The sequence below is a fragment of the Rhinoraja longicauda genome, chromosome 28 (genome assembly GCF_053455715.1).
Source record: "Rhinoraja longicauda isolate Sanriku21f chromosome 28, sRhiLon1.1, whole genome shotgun sequence".
NCBI classification, from domain to species: Eukaryota; Metazoa; Chordata; class Chondrichthyes; order Rajiformes; family Arhynchobatidae; genus Rhinoraja; species Rhinoraja longicauda.
This window is the reverse complement of record NC_135980.1, coordinates 7938691-7958771: the sequence shown is the minus strand read 5'-3', so window position 1 is coordinate 7958771 and position 20081 is coordinate 7938691. Positions and strand designations below refer to the sequence as shown.

Genomic DNA, 20081 nt, shown 5'->3' with positions numbered 1-20081 from the left:
TTCCGATACTATCTCATGCAGCCATAAATATTATGAATAATACTTTCATTTCATCAGCAATTTATATTGTAATAACTGTGGGAACAGTCGATAGCCAAGTAATTATAAGTTACTCCATCATACAGAATAAAACCCAATGGTATAGAAATTTGAATTTATTGTACAATAATTTATCGAAACATGATGTGATGCAAGAAGATTAAATCCTTGTAAATATTTTCTTTCTATAACAAGGCCATCTGTTGCTAGGATACAAAGAATTTCAACGGTGTATTTGGGAATATGTGCCCAACAAGACCAAGCGATAATTTTTTTCAAAATTACAATTTAAAATCGAAGTCCATACCTTCCTGGGTAATTATGTTTAATAGATTACAAAGAAGACATTGAACAGATGTAAGGGGACTATAACATACCTATTCTATCCAGTCTGTCGATGGCAACGGTCTCAAAGGCACGACGCATCATTGGGTATTCTTCCAACACCTCATTAAAATGATCCACAGAGAGAGAGTACAAACGGCAATAGGTGTCAGATCGCACACTGGCAGTCCGCCTGCCTCTTGTCAACAAACAGATTTCTGCAAATTAGAAAAGAGTTGAGCACAATTGTAGCTTAGGGATGCAACCAAACCCAGTTTTTGCCTAATTCCCCACCATGAGCCTATTACAGCAGTTCATAACTGCAGGGTGGCCTTTAATTAATGCTAGTAATGTGATTTGCGGGTGGGGAGGAGGGTGGACGGTAGAGATACATAGAAAAGGAATAGGCCATTCAGCCCCTCAGGGTCATAAGTTCATGTCATAGGAACAGAATTGGGCCATTCGGCCCATCGACTCTACTCCGCCATTCAATCATGGCTGATCTATCTTTTCCTCTCAACCCCATTGTCCTGCCTTCTCCCCATAACCTTTGACAGCCTTACTCATCAATAATCTGTCAGTCTCCACTTTAAAAATACCCAATTACTTGGCCTCCACAGCAGTCTGCATTGAATTCAATATGAATTCGATATCAGTATGGTTTATCTAAATTTTGCCCCCCCCCCCCCACCTTGATCTAATGAGAGAACACAACTTCAAGTGGAATTGTTTCTGCATTTGCTCATTGGCAGGATGCCCAGATTGAAAATGGATTCAGCCTAACACTCGTTAGGTCACAAGAAACTGCAGATGCTGGAATCTTGGGCAAAATACAAAATGTTGGAGTATCCCAGCGAGTCAGACGGCATCTGTGTTGGGAATGGACAGGGGACGTTTTGGGCTGGGACCCAACATCAGAACGGATAAGGGTCACAACCCAAAATGTTGCCTATCCATGTATGCACTCCATATATGCTGCCTGACCCACTGAGTTACTCCTGCACTTTGTGATTTGGTCATTAAATGTGAGTGGACTGGACAATTTATATAATAGGCCCAAACAATAGAAACTTTATGTAACTTTATTCACTTTGTATAACATTTTGTATATCAGGGCGGCATAGTGGGGCCTCACAGCGCAAGAGACCTGGGTTCGATCCTGGCTATGGGTGGAGTCTGGACGGAGACTGTACATTCTCCTTGTAACAGTGCAGGTTTTCCCCAGATGCTCCGGTTTTCTCCCACACTCCAAAGATATACATGGTTTGTAGGTTAACTCACTTTGGTAAAATTATGAATTGTCCCCAGTATGCAAGATACACTGGTGTGCTTGTGTATGAGGTGATTGCTGGTTGGTGCGGACTCGGTGGGCCGAAGGTTCTGTTCCTGCTGTACCTCTAAAGTCTAAACTGTCTATAATAGTGTGTAGGAGGCAGAGCATTGATACCCTTATAGGGAGTGGTCAGACCTACAGTATTAACCAAGGATGATTTTTTAGGCTCCGTATTTATATTTTTGCTTTCTCCTAAATTAGTAGTAACAAAACCCATAAAAGCCACGAATCTAATATTTGTTTCAAAGCAGATTTTTTTTTCAAAATCATTAACTAAACATTGACCTGAAAAGACACTAATTATAGCAAGATCTTACAACCTTGTAAAATTATTATTTATTTTATTCAGCAGTGGTAGATATGGAAAAGGAAATTTTAACCAGGTTGTTTCATTTCAATTCAACTCAAATGTTCAAAGAAGTTCATAGAAGTAGACGAGAAATAAAACATGTACAATATTAAAATCTAACCGATCTGAGTTGCTATCACTGCTGTCCTGGAAGTGGTACCAAATTATGCTACTGGCTATAAAAATGTTCTGAGTAACAAAAAATAACATATCATTGCTTAGAAACTGGACAGCAATGTTTGTAATGCATTGGTAGAGTTGCTGCCACACAGCACCGGAGACGCTTGTTTGATCCCAACCTCGGCTGTCTGTGTGGAGTTTGCACATTATCCCTGAGACTGCATGGCTTTCCACTGGCTGCTCTAGTTTCCACCCACATTCCAAATTTCATGTGGGTTTGCAGGTTAATTGGCATCAGCACACATTGCCCTTCGAGTTCAGGGAGTGGATGCAAAAGTGAGATAACATGGAACTAGTGTGAATGGTTGATCGGTGGACAGCGTGGACTTAGTGAGCGTGAAAAGACCTGTTTCCATGCTGTATCTTTAAATTAGACAATAGACAATAGGTGCAGGAGGAGGCCATTCGGCCCTTCGAGCCAGCACCACCATTCAATGTGATCATGGCTGATCATTCTCAATCAGTACCCCGTTCCTGCCTTCTCCCCATACCCCCTCACTCCGCTATCCTTAAGAGCTCTATCCAGCTCTCTCTTGAATGCATTCAGAGAATTGGCCTCCACTGCCTTCTGAGGCAGAGAATTCCACAGATTCACAACTCTCTGACTGAAAAAGTTTTTCCTCATCTCAGTTCTAAATGGCCTACCCCTTATTCTTAAACTGTGGCCCCTTGTTCTGGACTCCCCCAACTTTGGGAACATGTTTCCTGGCTCTAACGTGTCCAACCCCTTAATAATCTTATACGTTTCAATAAGATCTCCTCTCATCCTTCTAAATTCCAGTGTATACAAGCCTAGTCACTCCAGTCTTTCAACATATGACAGTCCCGCCATTCCGGGAATTAACCTAGTAAACCTACGCTGCACGCCCTCAACAGCAAGAATATCCTTCCTCAAATTTGGAGACCAAAACTGCACACAGTATTCCAGGTGCGGCCTCACTAGGGCCCTGTACAACTGCAGAAGGACCTCTTTGCTCCTATACTCAACTCCTCTTGTTATGAAGGCCAACATTCCATTGGCTTTCTTCACTGCCTGCTGTACCTGCATGCTTCCTTTCAGTGACTGATGCACTAGGACACCCAGATCTCGTTGTACGTCCCCTGTTCCTAACTTGACACCATTCAGATAATACTCTGCCTTCCTATTCTTACCACCAAAGTGGATAACCTCACAAATTAAACTAAACTAAAACATCACTGAGTGTATTTCCAATGGATCCTCTCTATAAATCACAAACATTGCTTAAAAAAAGAGTGCAACAAAAGATGCATTAAATTATGACTGTGTTGCAGGTCGTTACATTTCTGTGCATTATTCTGCCCGGTTAGCCTGCTTCACCAAACTCTCTCTCTCACATGTAGCCCCACACTCTGTACTACTTGCCAGATGGCATTTTAACCAAACACATTAAAGTGAATAGTGCTTATTCTCCCAAAAGCACTTTTAGATAATTTGACCACAGCCTGAGTACTTTGGATTCTGTATGAACATTCCCCAGTGAGTAATGACTATGTTTAGTGAAGTGTTCTGATGCCAACAGAAGGACTCTTCATATGGTGCCGAGATGCTCCTTGCCTTCCAACAACTGTTAAACCAGAATGGTGCAGCTGGTAAAGCTGCTGCTTCACAGCTCCTGTGTCCCTGGTTCAATCCTGACCTCCAGTTCTGTCTGTGTGGAGTTTGTGACTGTATGGGTTTCCCCCAAGTGCTCCGATATCATAGCCATCATTATACAGCATGGAAACAGGTCCTTCAACACAACTTGCTCACGCTGACCAACATGTCCCATCTACACTAGTCCCACCTGCCTGCGCTTGGTCCATATCCCTCTAAACCTGTCCTATCCATGTACCTGTCTAATTGTTTCTTAAACATTGCAACAGTCCCTGCATCATTTCTGGCAGCTCTGGCAGCTCATTCCATATACCCACACTTTGTGTGAAAAAGTTACCCCTCAGATTCCTATTAAATCTTTCCCCTTCACCTTAAACCTATGTCCTCTGGTTCTCGATTCCCCTACTCACGGCAAGAGACTCTGTGTGCCTACCCGATCTATTCCTCTCATGATTTTATACACCTGCAAAGATCAACCTCTCATCCTCCTGCGCTCCAAGGAATAGAGTCCCAGCCTGCTCAACCTGTCCCTATAGTCTGACTCTCGAGTCCTGTCAACATCCTCGTCAATCTTCTCTGTACCCTTTCCAACTTGACAACATCTTGCCTGTAATATGGTGTCCAGAACTGAACACAATTCTCCCACTTCCCAAAGGCGAGCAAATTGACAGGTAAAGTAGTCATTGCAAATTACCCTTATAATCTTCTTTATAGTCAGCCTAAGTGTATGCCATCTCCAGAGCGATGTCATTCAATCTCATTCTCCTCTTAATTTCCTTGTAGCATATTCTTCCTGACATGTCATCAACTCCACCCTGATTTGCCTACCATCTACGCTAACTTACACTAACCAGTTAACTTATTATTTAGCACGCCTTAGGGATGGGAGGAAATCAGAGTACCCAAGAAAACCTGTATTGCCACGGGGCGAATGTGCAAACTCCATCGAGGTAGTAGGTAAGGGTTGAGTTTGGTTGCCGCAACTGTGAGGCAGCAGCCCAAACAGCTATAGAGTTATACAGCATTGGAAACAGGCCCTTCAGCCCAACTCATCCATACCGACCAATACTGCCCATTGGTTACCTAGTCCCATTGCTTGCATTTGGCCCATTGCCCTCAAATCTTTCCCATCCATGTCACTATCCAAATATCTTTTAAATGTTGTTATTGTGCCTGCCTCAATTACTTCTTCTGGTAGCTCGTTCCACATACCCAACACCCTCTGAGTGAGAAAAAAGATCTGGGATAAGTTGCACAGGATGTCATTTTAGTAAAGGCTCCGAGGAATTATGCAAGGTAGTCAAATTGTGATGTTAAACTGTGTCCAAATGTCATAGGGCACCCTTCCTACAATCTATCTGCACTGCCATGGACTCTAATGCTGCATTTAAAACACTCTGAAGCACACTCATAACCTTGCTGTGTCATTGCCACTGTTTTTCAGCTCAAATGTACTTACTGTGTGACCCCAGCCACAATCCTTCTCTCTTATAAAGGCCGTGGTTCGTTTGAACCAGAGATGCCCACACAAGATATTGCCCCCCCCCCCCCCCCCCCCTCTGTCCCTGCTAACCAAAGAGGTTAGTATTGGCTGGCTGCAGAAATCACTGCATTAAAGAGAAGCATAAAGCATTCATGTTCCTCTTTGCTATCAGTGAATCTGATTCAGTCATGCATCATAATCCTCGTGCCAATTGTCAGGCTTTCAATTTTAGGCCTTTGCATTTCCTAGTAAATGTTTTCAAAAATGTGTTTTCATTCTGTGGTGATCATATACAGACAGGGCTGTTGAGATGCCGTGTTAATCAGCCTTATGATCGGTTTCGCCTCTACAGGTTATTTTCAGCGGTGTTTCAACACAGTCAACACTCGCGGGCTGTTAAAATTGAGTCCACTGTTATTTTGAGAGCACTTTGGACAAAATTAGCTTCAAGCATCTGAAGTCACGAAGGGCTCTCTGACTGAGGAAGTTTATCTGGCAAAGCTTAAAAAGCCACTGCAGCAAAAGAATCTTGAACAACAAATTAACATGGGACTGACCATTGCTGCGTAACAAAAACCTTAAAATGAAATTGGACAAGATTAAAATGAATTCTGAAGGACAGCTGGAATGTTGAGCAAAACACAAAGTGCTGGGGGAACTCAGCAGGTCAGGCAGCATCTCAGGAGAGAAGGAATGGGTGACGTTTCGGGTCGAGACCCTTCTTCAGACTGATGTCAGGGGGGCGGGACAAAGGAAGGATATAGTGGAGACAGGAAGACAGTGGGAGATCTGGGAAGGGGGAGGGGAAGAGAGGGACAGAGGAACTATCTAAAGTTGGAGGTCAATGTTCATACCACTGGGATGCAAGCTGCCCAGGCGAAATATGAGGTGTTGTTCCTCCAATTTCCGGTGGGCCTCACTGTGGCACTGGAGGAGGCCCATGACAGAAAGATCAGACTGGGAATGGGAGGGGGAGTTGAAGTGCTCAGCCACCGGGAGATCAGGTTGGTTAAGGCGGACTGAGCGAAGGTGTTGAGCGAAGCGATCGCCGAGCCTGCGTTTGGTTTCGCCGATGTAATGAACAGATGGAACAAATGAAGCAGGCAGTTATTCAGTTATCCTATTCCCTCTCCCAATGCTGCCTCACCCTTTGAGTTCCTCAAGCACTTTGCTTTTTGCTTATAAACCAAAGATATCTTCACTACCCACTCCTAAATCAAAATGTCTTTGTAGCTGAGGCCATCAAATGTTAAAAAGTTATGGGAACATGGTTAGGCATCAGCTGCAAGTTAAGCAGAGCTGAAAAGATCAGTATATAGAAAGAACTGCAGATGCTGGTATATTCCAAAGATAGACCCAAAGTGTTGGAGTAATTCAGCGAGTCAAGCAGCATCTCTGGAGAAAAAGGATGAGTGATGTTTCGGGTCGGGACCCTTCTTCAGACTGAAAGTAGGGAGTGAGGAGATGGTGGTGAAGAGCTAGAGGTGAGAAAAGACCAGGAGCAATTAGGGCTACAAATGGCCTCAGGTAGGGCGGTACCTGGTAGGCCCATTGTTGGTTAGGGAAGGTGTGATCTCAAGAGAAACAATGTTAAGAACTAAGGAACAGGTAAAACGACCAGTATACTCCGATCTACACATTGTGCAACTAATGTCCTCCTCCATAATTGTAAACTTTATTGTTATGCATCATTTTGGGTGAGATGGCACAGTGGAAGTCATGCAAATATGGATGAACTTTTGAATAATATATCAATTGGCGGGACTATCATATGTTGAAAGACTGGAGCGACTAGGCTTGTACACACTGGAATTTAGAAGGATGAGAGGAGATCTTATCGAAACGTATAAGATTATTAAGGGGTTGGACACGTTAGAGGCAGGAAACATGTTCCCAATGTTGGGGGAGTCCAGAACAAGGGGACACAGTTTAAGAATAAGGGGTCGGCCATTTAGAACTGAGATGAGGAAAAACTTTTTCAGTCAGAGAGTTGTGAATCTGTGGAATTCTCTGCCTCAGAAGGCAGTGGAGGCCAATTCTCTGAATGCATTGAAGAGAGAGCTAGATAGAACTCTTAAGGATAGCGGAGTCAGGGGGTATGGGGAGAAGGCAGGAACGGGGTACTGATTGAGAATGATCAGCCATGATCACATTGAATGGCGGTGCTGGCTCGAAGGTCCGAATGGCCTCCTCCTACCCCTATTGTCTATTGTCTATTGTCTATAATTGATCAAAGGCGGAATACCGTCCACAAAATCACAGCCGCACCAGAATGTGAACCGTGGTATTGACACACTTGACCCTGAATGAACAAGATTGGCTAAGGGAGCACAAATGCTGAAGGTTGCCGGACGAGGAGAGGGGCAATGGTTTGCCGGACGATCCGTACAGAGGCAACGGCTGGAGGCCCTGCAGGAGCCTAGACCTCACCTGGATTGGGTGCCGCTGCGGACTGAACTTTGAAAATGGCGCCAAAACCTGGCAACTCTTGCATGCTGTCTCAGTGGACTACTTCTATGCACTTTGTACTAGTTGGGGATTGTGCCAACTTTGTACTAGTTGGGGACAGCAGTACTTTACTGAACCGCATGCAAAAAAAATGATTTCACTGTACGTCTGTCTATATGTTATAATAAAGAACCATTGACCATTGAACTTGGTTTGAAATGAGATACAGACCTCCAAAATATGAACCATCTGAGAGTTTCATTTCCTTGTTGCCCTTCGTGTGGACACTGACCACCCCATGTTGGATAAAGTACATCTTTTTCCCTATCGTTCCCTCACGGATGATATAATCTCCAGGCTGGAACACTTCGAACTTCAGTTTGGTCAGCATTGCGGTCACGAATATCGGATCGGCATTGGCAAAGAGAGGCATGGAAGCCACCAGCTTCCTGCAGTTGAAGTTCACTATTTCCTGCATTGGAAGATAAATAAGTGCAAGTGAGTCTCTCTGCTTTTTCAGCGTCAGAATGGTGACAATTACAATGAAAGGACCCGCCTGCTTGACAGAACCGCCAGTGAACTGCCTCCCTGGCAAAATATCTTCTCTATCTCATGGAGACACGGGGGACTGCAGATGCTGGAATCTTGAGCAAAAGAACAAAGCAGTGGCGAAACTCAATGAGCCAGGTAGCATCTGTGGAGGGAAATGGACAAACAAACAAAAAACACAAAATGCATCGGAAGGAACTGCAGATGGTGGTTTACACTGAAGATAGACACAAAATGCTGGAGTAACTCAACGGGTCAGGCACATCATCTCTGGAGAAAAGGAATAGGTGATGTTTCAGGTCGAGGCCCTTTTTCATATAAAAAGACACAAAGTCCTGATCAGCGGGTCAGGCAGCATCTCTGGAGGACGGAGGACACAGATAGGTGACATTTTGGGTCGGGACCTTTCTTCAGACTGATTGTTGTAGGTAGGTGAAAGCTGGAAAAGAGGTGGGCGTGGAACAAAGCCTGGCAAGTGATAGGTGGATGATAGACACACAATGCTGAAGTAACTAAGCAGGACAGGCAGCTTTAGAGAGAAGGAATGGGTGACATTTCGGGTCCAGACCCTTCTTCAGACCCGGCCCGAAATGTCACCCATTCCTTCTCTACAGACATGCTGCCAGTCCCGCTGAGATACTCCAGCATTATGTGTCTATCTTTGGTGTAAACCAACATCTGCAGTTCATTCCTACACAAAGTGATAGGTGGATGCAGGTGAGGATGCTTTTTTTAGTGAGAGATGGGTGGATAAAGGCTAAAGGTTAAAAAAAGGAGACGAAAGAGTGTAAGATAATGTGAGAGGAGGAGTGAAATGTGAAGCTAGAGGAAGGGATATAAGTGGAGAGACAGGGGGGATGGGGAAAGACAAAATCATGATTCAGTCTGAGGAAAAGTCTCAACCCACCTGTCTATTTCCCCCCACATGTCCCCCCACATGTCCCGCTGAGTTACTCCAGCACTTGTGATTTTTTTAAATTCTTTATCTCATGTTCTAGTTAATGAGCAAAATTGATCTCTGAGGTGATGCAAACGCACCCTGGGAACCACTCTGATTAGATTTCAGTTGTCCTAGAGATAGCTCTGCTTGTAAACAGATTGTAAAATAGAATTGTGCAGACTAGAGCTGCCATCTATCTTTTGCTTTAATCAAGTGTTAGTACACTGCCAACTACATGTTTAAATTATATTTTAAGTGCATGTTATAACCAGAATGGCTCTGCTGTTCCTTTGGATCGATCAACGACGTGGAGAGGGGGGGGGGGGGGGGGGGGGGGGGGGGCGTGCTGCATGGGCAACAGCCTGTCCTTCATATGACATCGCCCAGGCTTGCATCCGACCACACATCGAAGCTGCTCTAGCCGAGGTTTGGAGCAAGCAGCCAACAACCAGGATGCATCATCCATGGTCAGCCATGACTGAGAGGGGCCTTAGATTATAACCAGCACTTTATATGTTTGGATTTTTGTTAACCATTTTACTGGGTTAACAAAATGTGAGGTTGTTCAACGAAACCGAGCTGCAATTAATTTTAGAGAAATATTCATCCATCAGGTGCTTGGACGGGGCAGCGCTGGCAGACAGAAGTGTTCAGAATTGCTAATACCTATTTAGTATGCTGTCCATTTTACATTCTGCCGGAGAGAATCTATAGTTTTGCATGTCCAGGAACTAATTTTCATGAAAAGAAAATCAGCTGGGCTTTCCCAAGATTTCACGACAGAACATTCTAGGATTCAGACTACTGTTAAAATCCCCACTTTCCATCTCCACCATGTTGATCAAGCGAAGATCAGACACTTGCCTGAAGAAGACTGCAAGGATACAGCTGTGTCATGTCCTTTAAACATTGATTTGGCCAAACCAGCCAACAACTGATCACTTGAATGAGTGAATGAATGAATAAGTTTATTGACCAAGTATGTGCATATACAAGGAATGTGCCTTGGTGCTCTGCTCACAAATGACAACACAAACATACAGTTAACAATTAAGAATAAAGCATAACCACATCAAAACAATAAGGATACAACATTACGGTCTAAACATGTGGGTGAAAATAAACCAGAGCAAAAAAGAGACTACAGACTTTGGTTATTGAGTAGAACTACTTAATCACCCAACTTCAATGGTTTAGAGTTTAATCTGTGAACATGTCTGTATATGTTTGCACCTAATTTAAATAGCTTTATATGTAACAGGAGTGATGTATAATTTTGTTCAGATAAAATGGATTTATTTTAATCTCCATAACAATTACATCCAAATAGGATTAACCGGAGTTACTGGTCCTTGGAATTTATTGAGGTTAATTTTCTAAGTATTTGATATGAAACCATTTGAAAATGTTTTCAACCAAGCCCATCTTAATTTCAATGTTCAGCCAATTACTGAAATCTTCATTTAAAATGGTGGTGGACAGTGACAGGAAAATAACAAACACTCAGAAGGGTGCAGAACCTAAGCTACAATGTTAATATTTAGACTTTAGACTTTAGAGATACAGCGCGGAAGCAGGCCCTTCGGCCTACCGAGTCCGTGCCAATCAGCGATTACTCTATACACCAACACTATCCTACAAACTAGGGACAATTTACAATTTTACCGAAGCCAATTAACCGACAAATCTGTACGTCTTTGGAGTGCAGGAAGAAACTGGAACACCCAGGCAGTCACAGAGAGAATGTACAAAATCTGTACAGACAGCGCCTGGAGTCAGGATCAAACCTGGGTCTCTGCCGCTGTGCTTCCTCTTTAGAATGCTGATCGCATCTTTGCACATTCCCACCATTTTCTGCCTTGCAGTAATTACAATTCATTTAAGGTCATAAGGTCATAAGTGATAGGAGTAGAATTTAGGCTATTTAGCCATCAAGTCTACTCCATCATTTAATCATGGCTGGTGTATCTCTCCCTCCTAACCCCATTCTCCTGCCTTCTCCCCGGTCTCCCTTTATTGTACTTTTATTTTCTTATTTTAAATAAAATAAATTCTACTTTGGCCACACATTGTAATTCTACTTTGGCCACACATTGTGGTTGGCAGGGTTAGATGGTGCTACCCGCAATCCTGACTCACCCTTTCAGCTGTCAGGTAAAAATAGTATCAGACTGCAGGAGTTCACAGGGGGCAGGGCACCCCAGCAAAAGTCAGCACGAGTTCTCATTAAATTGTTACAAGGGCACTTCTGACTGTCAGCATGCCTCATGCAACATGGCAGGGATGAAATTCTCTCCAAACTTAATTGCAGATTAAATTAATTGATTGAAAGATGCAGCATGGAAACAGGTCCTCCGGCCCACCGAATCCATTCCGACCATCAATCAGCCGCTCACACTAGTTCATATCATATCATATCAAGTCCGTGCCGCCCAGTGATCCCCGTACATTAACACTATCCTACACCCACTAGGGACAATTTTTACATTTACCCAGTTCTACGTGATTCCACTTTCGCATCTACTCCCTGCACACTAGGGGCAATTACAGAGGCCGATTAACCTACAAACCTGCACATTTTGGGGCATATAGGATGCGGGAGAAAAGCGTTGCACCCTGGATGAAACCCACATGGTCACAGATATCAACCAAGACCCGGATCTTGTTGGGGTTTCGTGCAATATTCAGCCGAATATATTACGTATCTAACGTACTATATACCATCATTTAAACGATTAACAAAAATCAACACGTATGACATGCCAGTGCTTATAAATTTCAACTTACTTCTCTGAGTGGTTCATTTAGCTCCCCCAGTATGTTATCTTCGTCAAACATTTTCCCCTGGTATCGATGTTCGTAATAGTCATGAATCTTCTGCCGGAAGTCAGAGGGTAACTTGTGAAAGGACATGTACTGCTCCACTTGCTTGTACTGTACAGAAAGAAAGACTGTCATTGGATACAGTATAGTTTCAGTCAAGCAGAAAACAGTGCTAACTAGGAGTGTCAAATTAGTGAACAGAAATATTCTTGCTGGGCACAGGCGTGCATCGAACAAGCGACAATAACAATTATTTGCAGTCATAATGCGTAGATAATAAGCAATGTACTTGATAAGTATGTAAAGCACCCAAAAGAACTGGAAACCCGTGCCGTTGTCAGACTCGTGAGCCACGCCCGACCCCACAAGACACGAGACTGCACAACCACGCTATCATCGTCCGCGACGGGCCAACACCACTTGATAATTCCTCGGAGAAATTGGAGAAAGTCATCATTCAGAATTAACGGCAAATTATAAAACTCTGATGCATATTGTGAGGTGCCACATAAAGATCAAAATACGGTGAATGCCTTGCAGTTCATTGTTCACTTGTGTGATTTCTGCTTCGATCTCACTTTATAGAACTCTGTTATAAATCATTTAATATTTAAAACGGAATAGTCAAACTGATGTTTGAATTGCAGGAGCCAAAATTGCTGGAGCCCGTTCCTATATTTCCAATAAATACTATATTTCCAATAAATATTGATAAACAGTGGGGCCATCCAATTTATAATGCAGCAATTACAATTAACCAGAGAGTCATCATAGAATCGTATAGAATGGAAAAGGGCCATTCAGTCCAACTTACCCACACCGACTGCTAGGCACCCTTCTGTATTAATCCTATCTCCCAACCCTTGGTCTGCTGCGCACTGTTCATAAGTTCATAAATCCATGTTTTAGAAGCAGAATTAGTCCATTTGGCCCATCGTCTACTCCGCCATTCAATCATGGCTGATCTATCTTTGTCCTTCAACCCCATTCTCCTGCCTTCTCCCCATAACCCCTGACGCCCATGCTAATCAAGAATCTATCAATCTCCACCTTAAAAATATCCATTGACTTGGTGTCCACAGCCTTCTGTGGCAATGAATTCTACAGACTCACCACCCTCTGACAAAATAAATTCCTCCTCATCTTCTTTCTAAAGGTAAGCCTATCACAATGCCTAGATGATTCAAGAAAATGCTCATCTAGAAAACCTTAAATGCAGTCATAGAAACATAGAAACAGAAAATAGGTGTAGGAGGAGGCCATTTGGCTCTTCGAGCCAGCACCGCCATTCGTTGTGATCATGGCTGATATTCCACAATCAGTAACCCGTGCCTGCCTTCTCCACATATCCCTTGATTCCGCTAGCCCCTAGAGCTCTATCTAACTCTCTTTTGAATTTGTGGAATTCTCTGCCACAGAAGGCAGTGAATTGGCCTCCACTGCCTTCTGTGGCAGAGAATTCCACAAATTCACAACTCTCTGGGTGGAAAAGTTTTTTCCCATCTCAGTTTTAAATGGCCTCCCATTTATTCTTAGACTGTGGCCCCTGGTTCTGGACTCCCCCAACATTGGAAACATTTTTCCTGCATCAAGCTTGTCCAGTCCTTTTATAATTTTATACGTTTCTATAATATCCCCTCTCATCCTTCTAAATTCCAGTGAATACAAGCCCAGTCTTTCCAATCTTTCCTCATATGACAGTCCCGCCATCCCGGGGATTAACCTTGTGAACCTACGCTGCACTGCCTCAATAGCAACCTAGTTTCAGACGTGTTCTTTCAGCAGAGTTTTCCAGGCACTTATCACAAAATATCCATTGACTTGGCCTCCACAGCTTTCTGTGGTAAGTTTAGATTTTAGATTTAGAGATACAGCGCGGAAACAGGCCCTTCGGCCCATCGAGTCCGCGCCGCCCAGCGATCCCTGCACATTAACACTATCCTACACACACTAGGGCCAATTTTTACATTTACCCAGTCAATTAACCTACATACCTGTACGTCTTTGGAATGTGGGAGGAAACCGAAGATCTCGGAGAAAACCCACGCAGGTCACAGGGAGAACGTACAAACTCCGTACAGACGGCGCCCGTAGTCAGGATCGAACCTGAGTCTCCGGCGCTGCATTTGCTGTAAGGCAGCAACTCTACCGCTGCGCCACCGTGCCACCCTGCACTTGGAGCACAATGTCCCTATTTCTGTATTCGACACCCTGACTAATGAAAATCAGTGTCACATATGCCTTCCTAACCATGTTATTAATCTACCTGTGATGCCGCCTTTAAGGATCTCTGTACTTGCTCTCTGAGGTCCCTCTATTCAAGTCAAGTTGAGTTTATTGTCATTTGCACAAGTACGGTGTAGTATAGACACGATCAAAATTTTACTTGTAGCAACTTCACAGGCGTGTAAGTTATATTTGAATTATACAAGACAGTGAAAAGATAAAGACTGTGAAAAACAAGACATTTGTGCAAAAACAGAATTAAAAAATGAGTTTTGACTTGACTATCTTCCACGCTATAAATAACTCCATCAATCTTCATGTCCCCTGCAAACTTACTGATTGAGCCTATCTAATCACGAAAACTGTACTCAACCATCACTCTCCGGGTCGCACTGCCAAGACAATTGTGGATCACGTTTACCGACTTGTCCTGGATCCCGTGGACCCTAACCTTTGGAACCAGTCTCCCATGTGGGACTGTGTCAAGGGCCTTACTAAAGTTCACTTCAATCACATCTAATGTCCTGCCCTCGTTGATACACTTTTTCTTCAAAGAATTAAATCAAATTGGTCAGACAGGATGTGCCCTTGACAAAGCCCTATTGAAAAATAGTTCCCACCTGAAACATCGCCTATACATGCTCTCCAGAGATGCTGCCTGACCTGCTGATTTACTCCAGTACTTTTTGTCCTTTTATGTATAGCCAGCACCCGCAGTTCCTTGTTGGCCATCTCTGATTCGTTCTTTTCTTTCCAAATGATCATTAAGTCTCCCAAAATATTTTCCAGTATCTACACCACCGCTGATGTTAGCCTCTAGTTACCAGTCGTTTCCCTCGTGCTTTTCCTGAAAAGGGGATCCATGTTTGCCTTCCTTCAATCTTCTGCTACCACACTTGCATCCAGTGAAGATCTAAAAATCTCAGCCAGAGCCCCAGTAATCTCTTTCCTTGTCTTCTGCAGCAGCCTTTATTTACAGATTCACCACAAAATCTAAGATGGACACAAAGTGCTGGAGTAACTCAGTGGGTCAGGCAACATCTCTGGAGAAAAGAACAGGTGATGTTTTGGGTCAGGGCCCTTCTTCAGACTCAGGTTGTGTGAAGAGCTGGAGGCAAGAAAAGACCAGGACCAATCAAGGCAGGCCTGTCTGCCAATTATTTTTTTGTAATCACTTTTAGCTTTCCTAATTATACATTGGTATTTTAATCTTTGCTATTGTTTTCATTTGATGGCAGGATATTGCCATAGGACAATAGTGCTATCTTTTAATAACCTCATAGAATAATTGACACCTAAATAAACTGTAACATTTCTAGTCAAGAGTCAAAAGATTCAAGCTGGGTTTATTTGTCATAGGCACCAGATATAGACAAGAACAATGACACTCGTACTTGATGAGGCTTTACAGGCACATTAAATGCAACAAACATAACAAAAATAATTATCCAATAAATTAGCAGTCATTTGAGTAAACTAGACCATGGCAGAGCAAAATTCAAAGTGTTTAGAGCAAAGTCCTTAGAGATGTCAACTTATTTACATCGGCGAAACCAAGCGCAGGCTCGGCGATCGCTTCGCTGAACACCGCATTAACCAATGCCCGAGCACTTCAACTCCCCTTCCCATTCCCAGTCTGACCTTTCTGTCATGGGCCTCCTCCAGTGCCATAGTGAGGCCCACCGGAAATTGGAGGAACAGCACCTCATATTTCGCCTGGGCAGTTTGCAGCCCAGTTGAATGAACATCGACTTCTCCAACTTTAGATAGTTCCTCTGTCCCTACCGTCCTCTCCTCCTTCCCAGATCTCCCTCTATCTTCCTGTCTCCACCTATATCCTTCCTTTGTCCCGCCCCCCTGACATCAGTCTGAAGAAGGATCTCGAACCGAAACGTCACCCATTCCTTCTCTCCCGAGATGCTGCCTGACCTGCTGAGTTACTCCAGCAATTTGTGAATAAAGTCCTTAGAGGTTCGGTGATGAGGTGGAGTTGTGGTGAGCGTTGTGCAGGTTGGTTCAAGAACTTGTGTGCTGGTCACAGAAGTGAATCTGCAATCACACATTACAATAGCTCCACTCCTTCATGTCCATACTCTGACAGCACTTCACGTTATTCCCTCTATCATGTATCTGTACACTGTGGATGGCTCGATTGTAATCATGCATTGCCTTTCTGCTGACTGGTTAGCGGAAAGGCAATACATGACAAAACAAAAGCTTTTCACTGTACCTCGGTACACTAGACAATAAACCAGACATAAACACATGATGGGAGGACCCTGGAGGTAATATTTCCCAGGCTCCCACACCTTCTTTCCGATGGTAACAATGAGAAGAGAACATGGCTGGGGTGGTAGGGTCTTTGATGATATTAAGTACTTTGTTGAGGTAGTGCTTCCTGTATATTCCTTCAATGGCGGGGAGGTCATTCACGGGCATTCACCGCTTACTGCAGCCTCCTTTGTTCTTGAGCAGTCAAATTTCAAAACCAGGTCATGGTGAAACCAATCAATATGCTCTCCACTGTACACAAACAATGGCGTATTCAGCAAAAGATCTAATTTTGATGAAGTATTCAGCAAAATATCATATTTTCCTCAAACTTTTGGGCAATACAGTGGCACAGCGGCAGAGTTTCTGCTTCACAGCGCCAGAGACCCAGGTTCGATCCTGACTACGGGTATTGTCTGTATGAAATTTGTACGTACTCCCTGTGACCGCGTGGGCTCCCTCTGGGTTCTTCAGTTTCCTCCTACACTCCAAAGATGACCAGGTTTGTAGGTTAATTGGCTAAGTAGTGCCAATTAAGTTGTAAAATTATCCCTGGTGTGTTGGATAATGCCAGTGAACGGTATGATTTCTGGTCAGCATGGACTCAGTGGGCTGAAGGGCCTGTTTCAGCACTATATCTCTAAGGCCTAAAGTCTAGAGGCGTGGGTGAGCTTTCTTTGTGATTGCATCAATATGCTATCCCCATGGATTGGGTAGATTTAGGGGCCAAAGGGAGGCCGGTGGGACTAGTGTAGATGGGGTATGTTGGTCGGCATAGGGCCGAAGGGCCTGTTTCCACGAAGTATGACTCGATGACTCTCTTGAACAGGTAAGATTATCTGCACAATTCAAATAGAGATTGACTGATTGATACGTTGGGACACATTATGTATTGACACTCTGCATTTGACACACTTGGGAAGCAGTCCTTATCTTAAGCTTTCTTATTTTGTCACACCTGGTACCAAGCCAAAATCTTACCTTATGGCAAGCAGAAAATTGAAAATTACTTTCAATGTACCTTAATCAGCTTGCGTGTTAAGATTAGTTCTGGTTCAACTTAAGGCATGGATAGTGTTCTGTCATTTCCGATCTTATCAGTTTTATTTTTGACCATTTTATGACATGAAATTTTGCTTGAAAAAAAAAAGTTTGGTGTCACTCTTTGAGACGGGTAGGTCATGGTGCTATTTTTATACTAATTAAACCTCACTGAAGCAAACCTATTGTCAAGTGTGTTCTTCACACAAAAATAATGAGGCCAAGCCAGAAAGCAGGCTGGGGCATGAGAAAATGCACTCAATATAATACGAAGGATCTGGACATTGGCCCTAATTAGTTTCCCTGTGACATTAAAGTGTCCTCACTGTTTGCATAATGATCTGCCCATTATTTGAACCTGGTAACGTCAGTCTGTTGTCATTCAAAGAGATCGAACAAAAGGCAGGGGCCGGAATGGTGATAAGGCCCAGATAGGATTGGCAATGATACGGAAAGGCAGGGCAGGCTTCAAGACCTGCAGGGCCCATTCCTGCTCCTACATCTCATGAGCATGACCATTTGTTCCTGTTTGGACACCACAGTCTTGGCACCATGGACCAGGCCAGGTTCAGCACTAAACAACCCAGTCACCATACTTGTCCCACAGGAGTGCAGAGAAGATTTACGAGGATGTTGCCAGGACTCGAGGACCTGAGTTATAGGGAGAGGTCGGGCAGGCTAGGACTCTATTCCTTGAACTGCAGGAGGAAGAGGGGTGATCTTATAGAGGTGTATAAGATCACGCGGGGAATGGATAGGGGGAATGCACAGTCTGTTACCCGGAATAGGGGAAACAAGAACCAGATGACATAGGTTTAAGTTGAGAAGGGAAAGATTTAATAGGAATCTGAGGGGCAACCTTTTCACACAGAGGGTGGTGAGTATATGGAATGTATTTCCAGAGGAGGTTGTTGAGGAACTTACTATAATAACATTTAAAAGTACTTGGACAGGTACATGGACAGGAAAGGTTTAGAGGCAGTCCGAAAAACTGTCCCGACCCAAAACGTCACCATCCTTTTTCTCCAGTGATGCTGCCTGACCCGCTGATTTATCCCAGGACTTTGTGTCTATGTAAGATTAAGAAGGGTATGGGCTAAATGTGGGCAGATGGGACTAATGTCGATGGGGCATCTTGATTGGAATGGGAAAGTTGGGCCGAAGGGCCAGTGTTCCTGCTGTATGACTCTATGCCTATGCTATTTCAATTCCAGGCAGCGATAAAACCTTCTTTTGCTGCTGCAAAATGTCATGGTTCTCCTGTCCTCAAATTAGTCCAGAGCAGGGTTGTGTTGACAAGTTGTGTCTGGGCAGACTGCTTGCAATGTAACTCCATTTTGATGGACATGCCTTATTCCATTTGGATCACTGGAGATGTGAGTCAGTGCCCTACCAGCCTTGCCACTCTGCTGCAATTCATTCAGGATTGACAGTATTAAATCTCCAAGCCAAAGCTCTGAAGATGAGGATTTGTAGATAATTATTCATTACACCATCCTTTTGCTCCAGTGATGCTGCCTGACCCGCTGATTTATCCCAGGACTTTGTGTCTATGTAAGATTAAGAAGGGTATGGGTTAAATATGGGTAGATGGGACTAATGTCGATGGGGCATCTTGATTGGAATGGGAAAGTTGGGCCGAAGGGCCTGTGTTCCTGCTGTATGACTCTATGCCTTCTGTGACTAGAAGACTCTAGGGCTTCTGTGTCACTGCTCCGCAACTCCACCTGTTGCCAACCGCCCACAGATGTCTCTCTCAGAAAGCCTCATCTCTTGCTCTGCCAACCCCTCCCCTTCTAATGATAGACACAAAGTGCTGGAGTAACTCAGCGGATCAGGCAGCATCTCTGGAGAAAAAGGATGTGTGACGTTTCAGCTCGGGACCCTTCTTCAGACTTCTTCTTCAGAAGTAGGGTCCTGACCCGAAATGTCACAGGAACAGGCTCTTCGGCCCAACTTGTCTGTACTGACCAAGATGCCCCATCTAAGCTACATTTGCCCACATTTGGTCGATTTCCCTCTAAACCATTCCTGTCCATGAGCCTGTCCAAATGTCTGTTAATTATTGTAATTGTTGCTGCCTCAACCATTTTCACTGGCAGCTTATTTAGCAAAATTTTAAATTGGTATAAAAATTAATGTAACCATTTTCTCTGGAACACTGGAAGTTGCAGGGAGACCTGATAGACTGATAGAAATATATAAAATTATGAGAGGCATAGATAGGGTAGACAATTAGAATCTTTTTTTCCAAGATGGAAAAATCAAATACTAAAGGGCATAGCTTTAAGGGGAGTGGGGCAAAGTTTAAAGGAGATGTGTGTGGCAAGTTTTTTTACATAGAGGGTGGTGAGTGACTGGAACATGCTGCCAGGGGGCTGCTGGTTGAAACAGATACTTTAGTGGCATTTAAAAGGCTTTTGGATAGGCATATAGTTATGCAGGGAATGGGGGGATATG

The 20081-nt window shown here is 43.7% G+C and overlaps 1 protein-coding gene across 2 annotated transcripts in view; it reads right to left on the bottom strand.

Moving 5' to 3' along the window:
- Positions 1-20081, bottom strand: part of hcn2b (hyperpolarization activated cyclic nucleotide-gated potassium channel 2b) — a 119635-nt gene that overhangs the window by 13120 nt on the left and 86434 nt on the right. For both annotated transcript variants that reach the window (XM_078423613.1, XM_078423614.1), the window contains 3 exons: positions 12048-12194; positions 8003-8243; positions 417-581 (listed from right to left, as the gene is read on the bottom strand). In XM_078423613.1, the coding sequence (XP_078279739.1) occupies positions 417-581; positions 8003-8243; positions 12048-12194 (553 nt within the window). The remainder of the gene's footprint in view (positions 1-416; positions 582-8002; positions 8244-12047; positions 12195-20081) is intronic.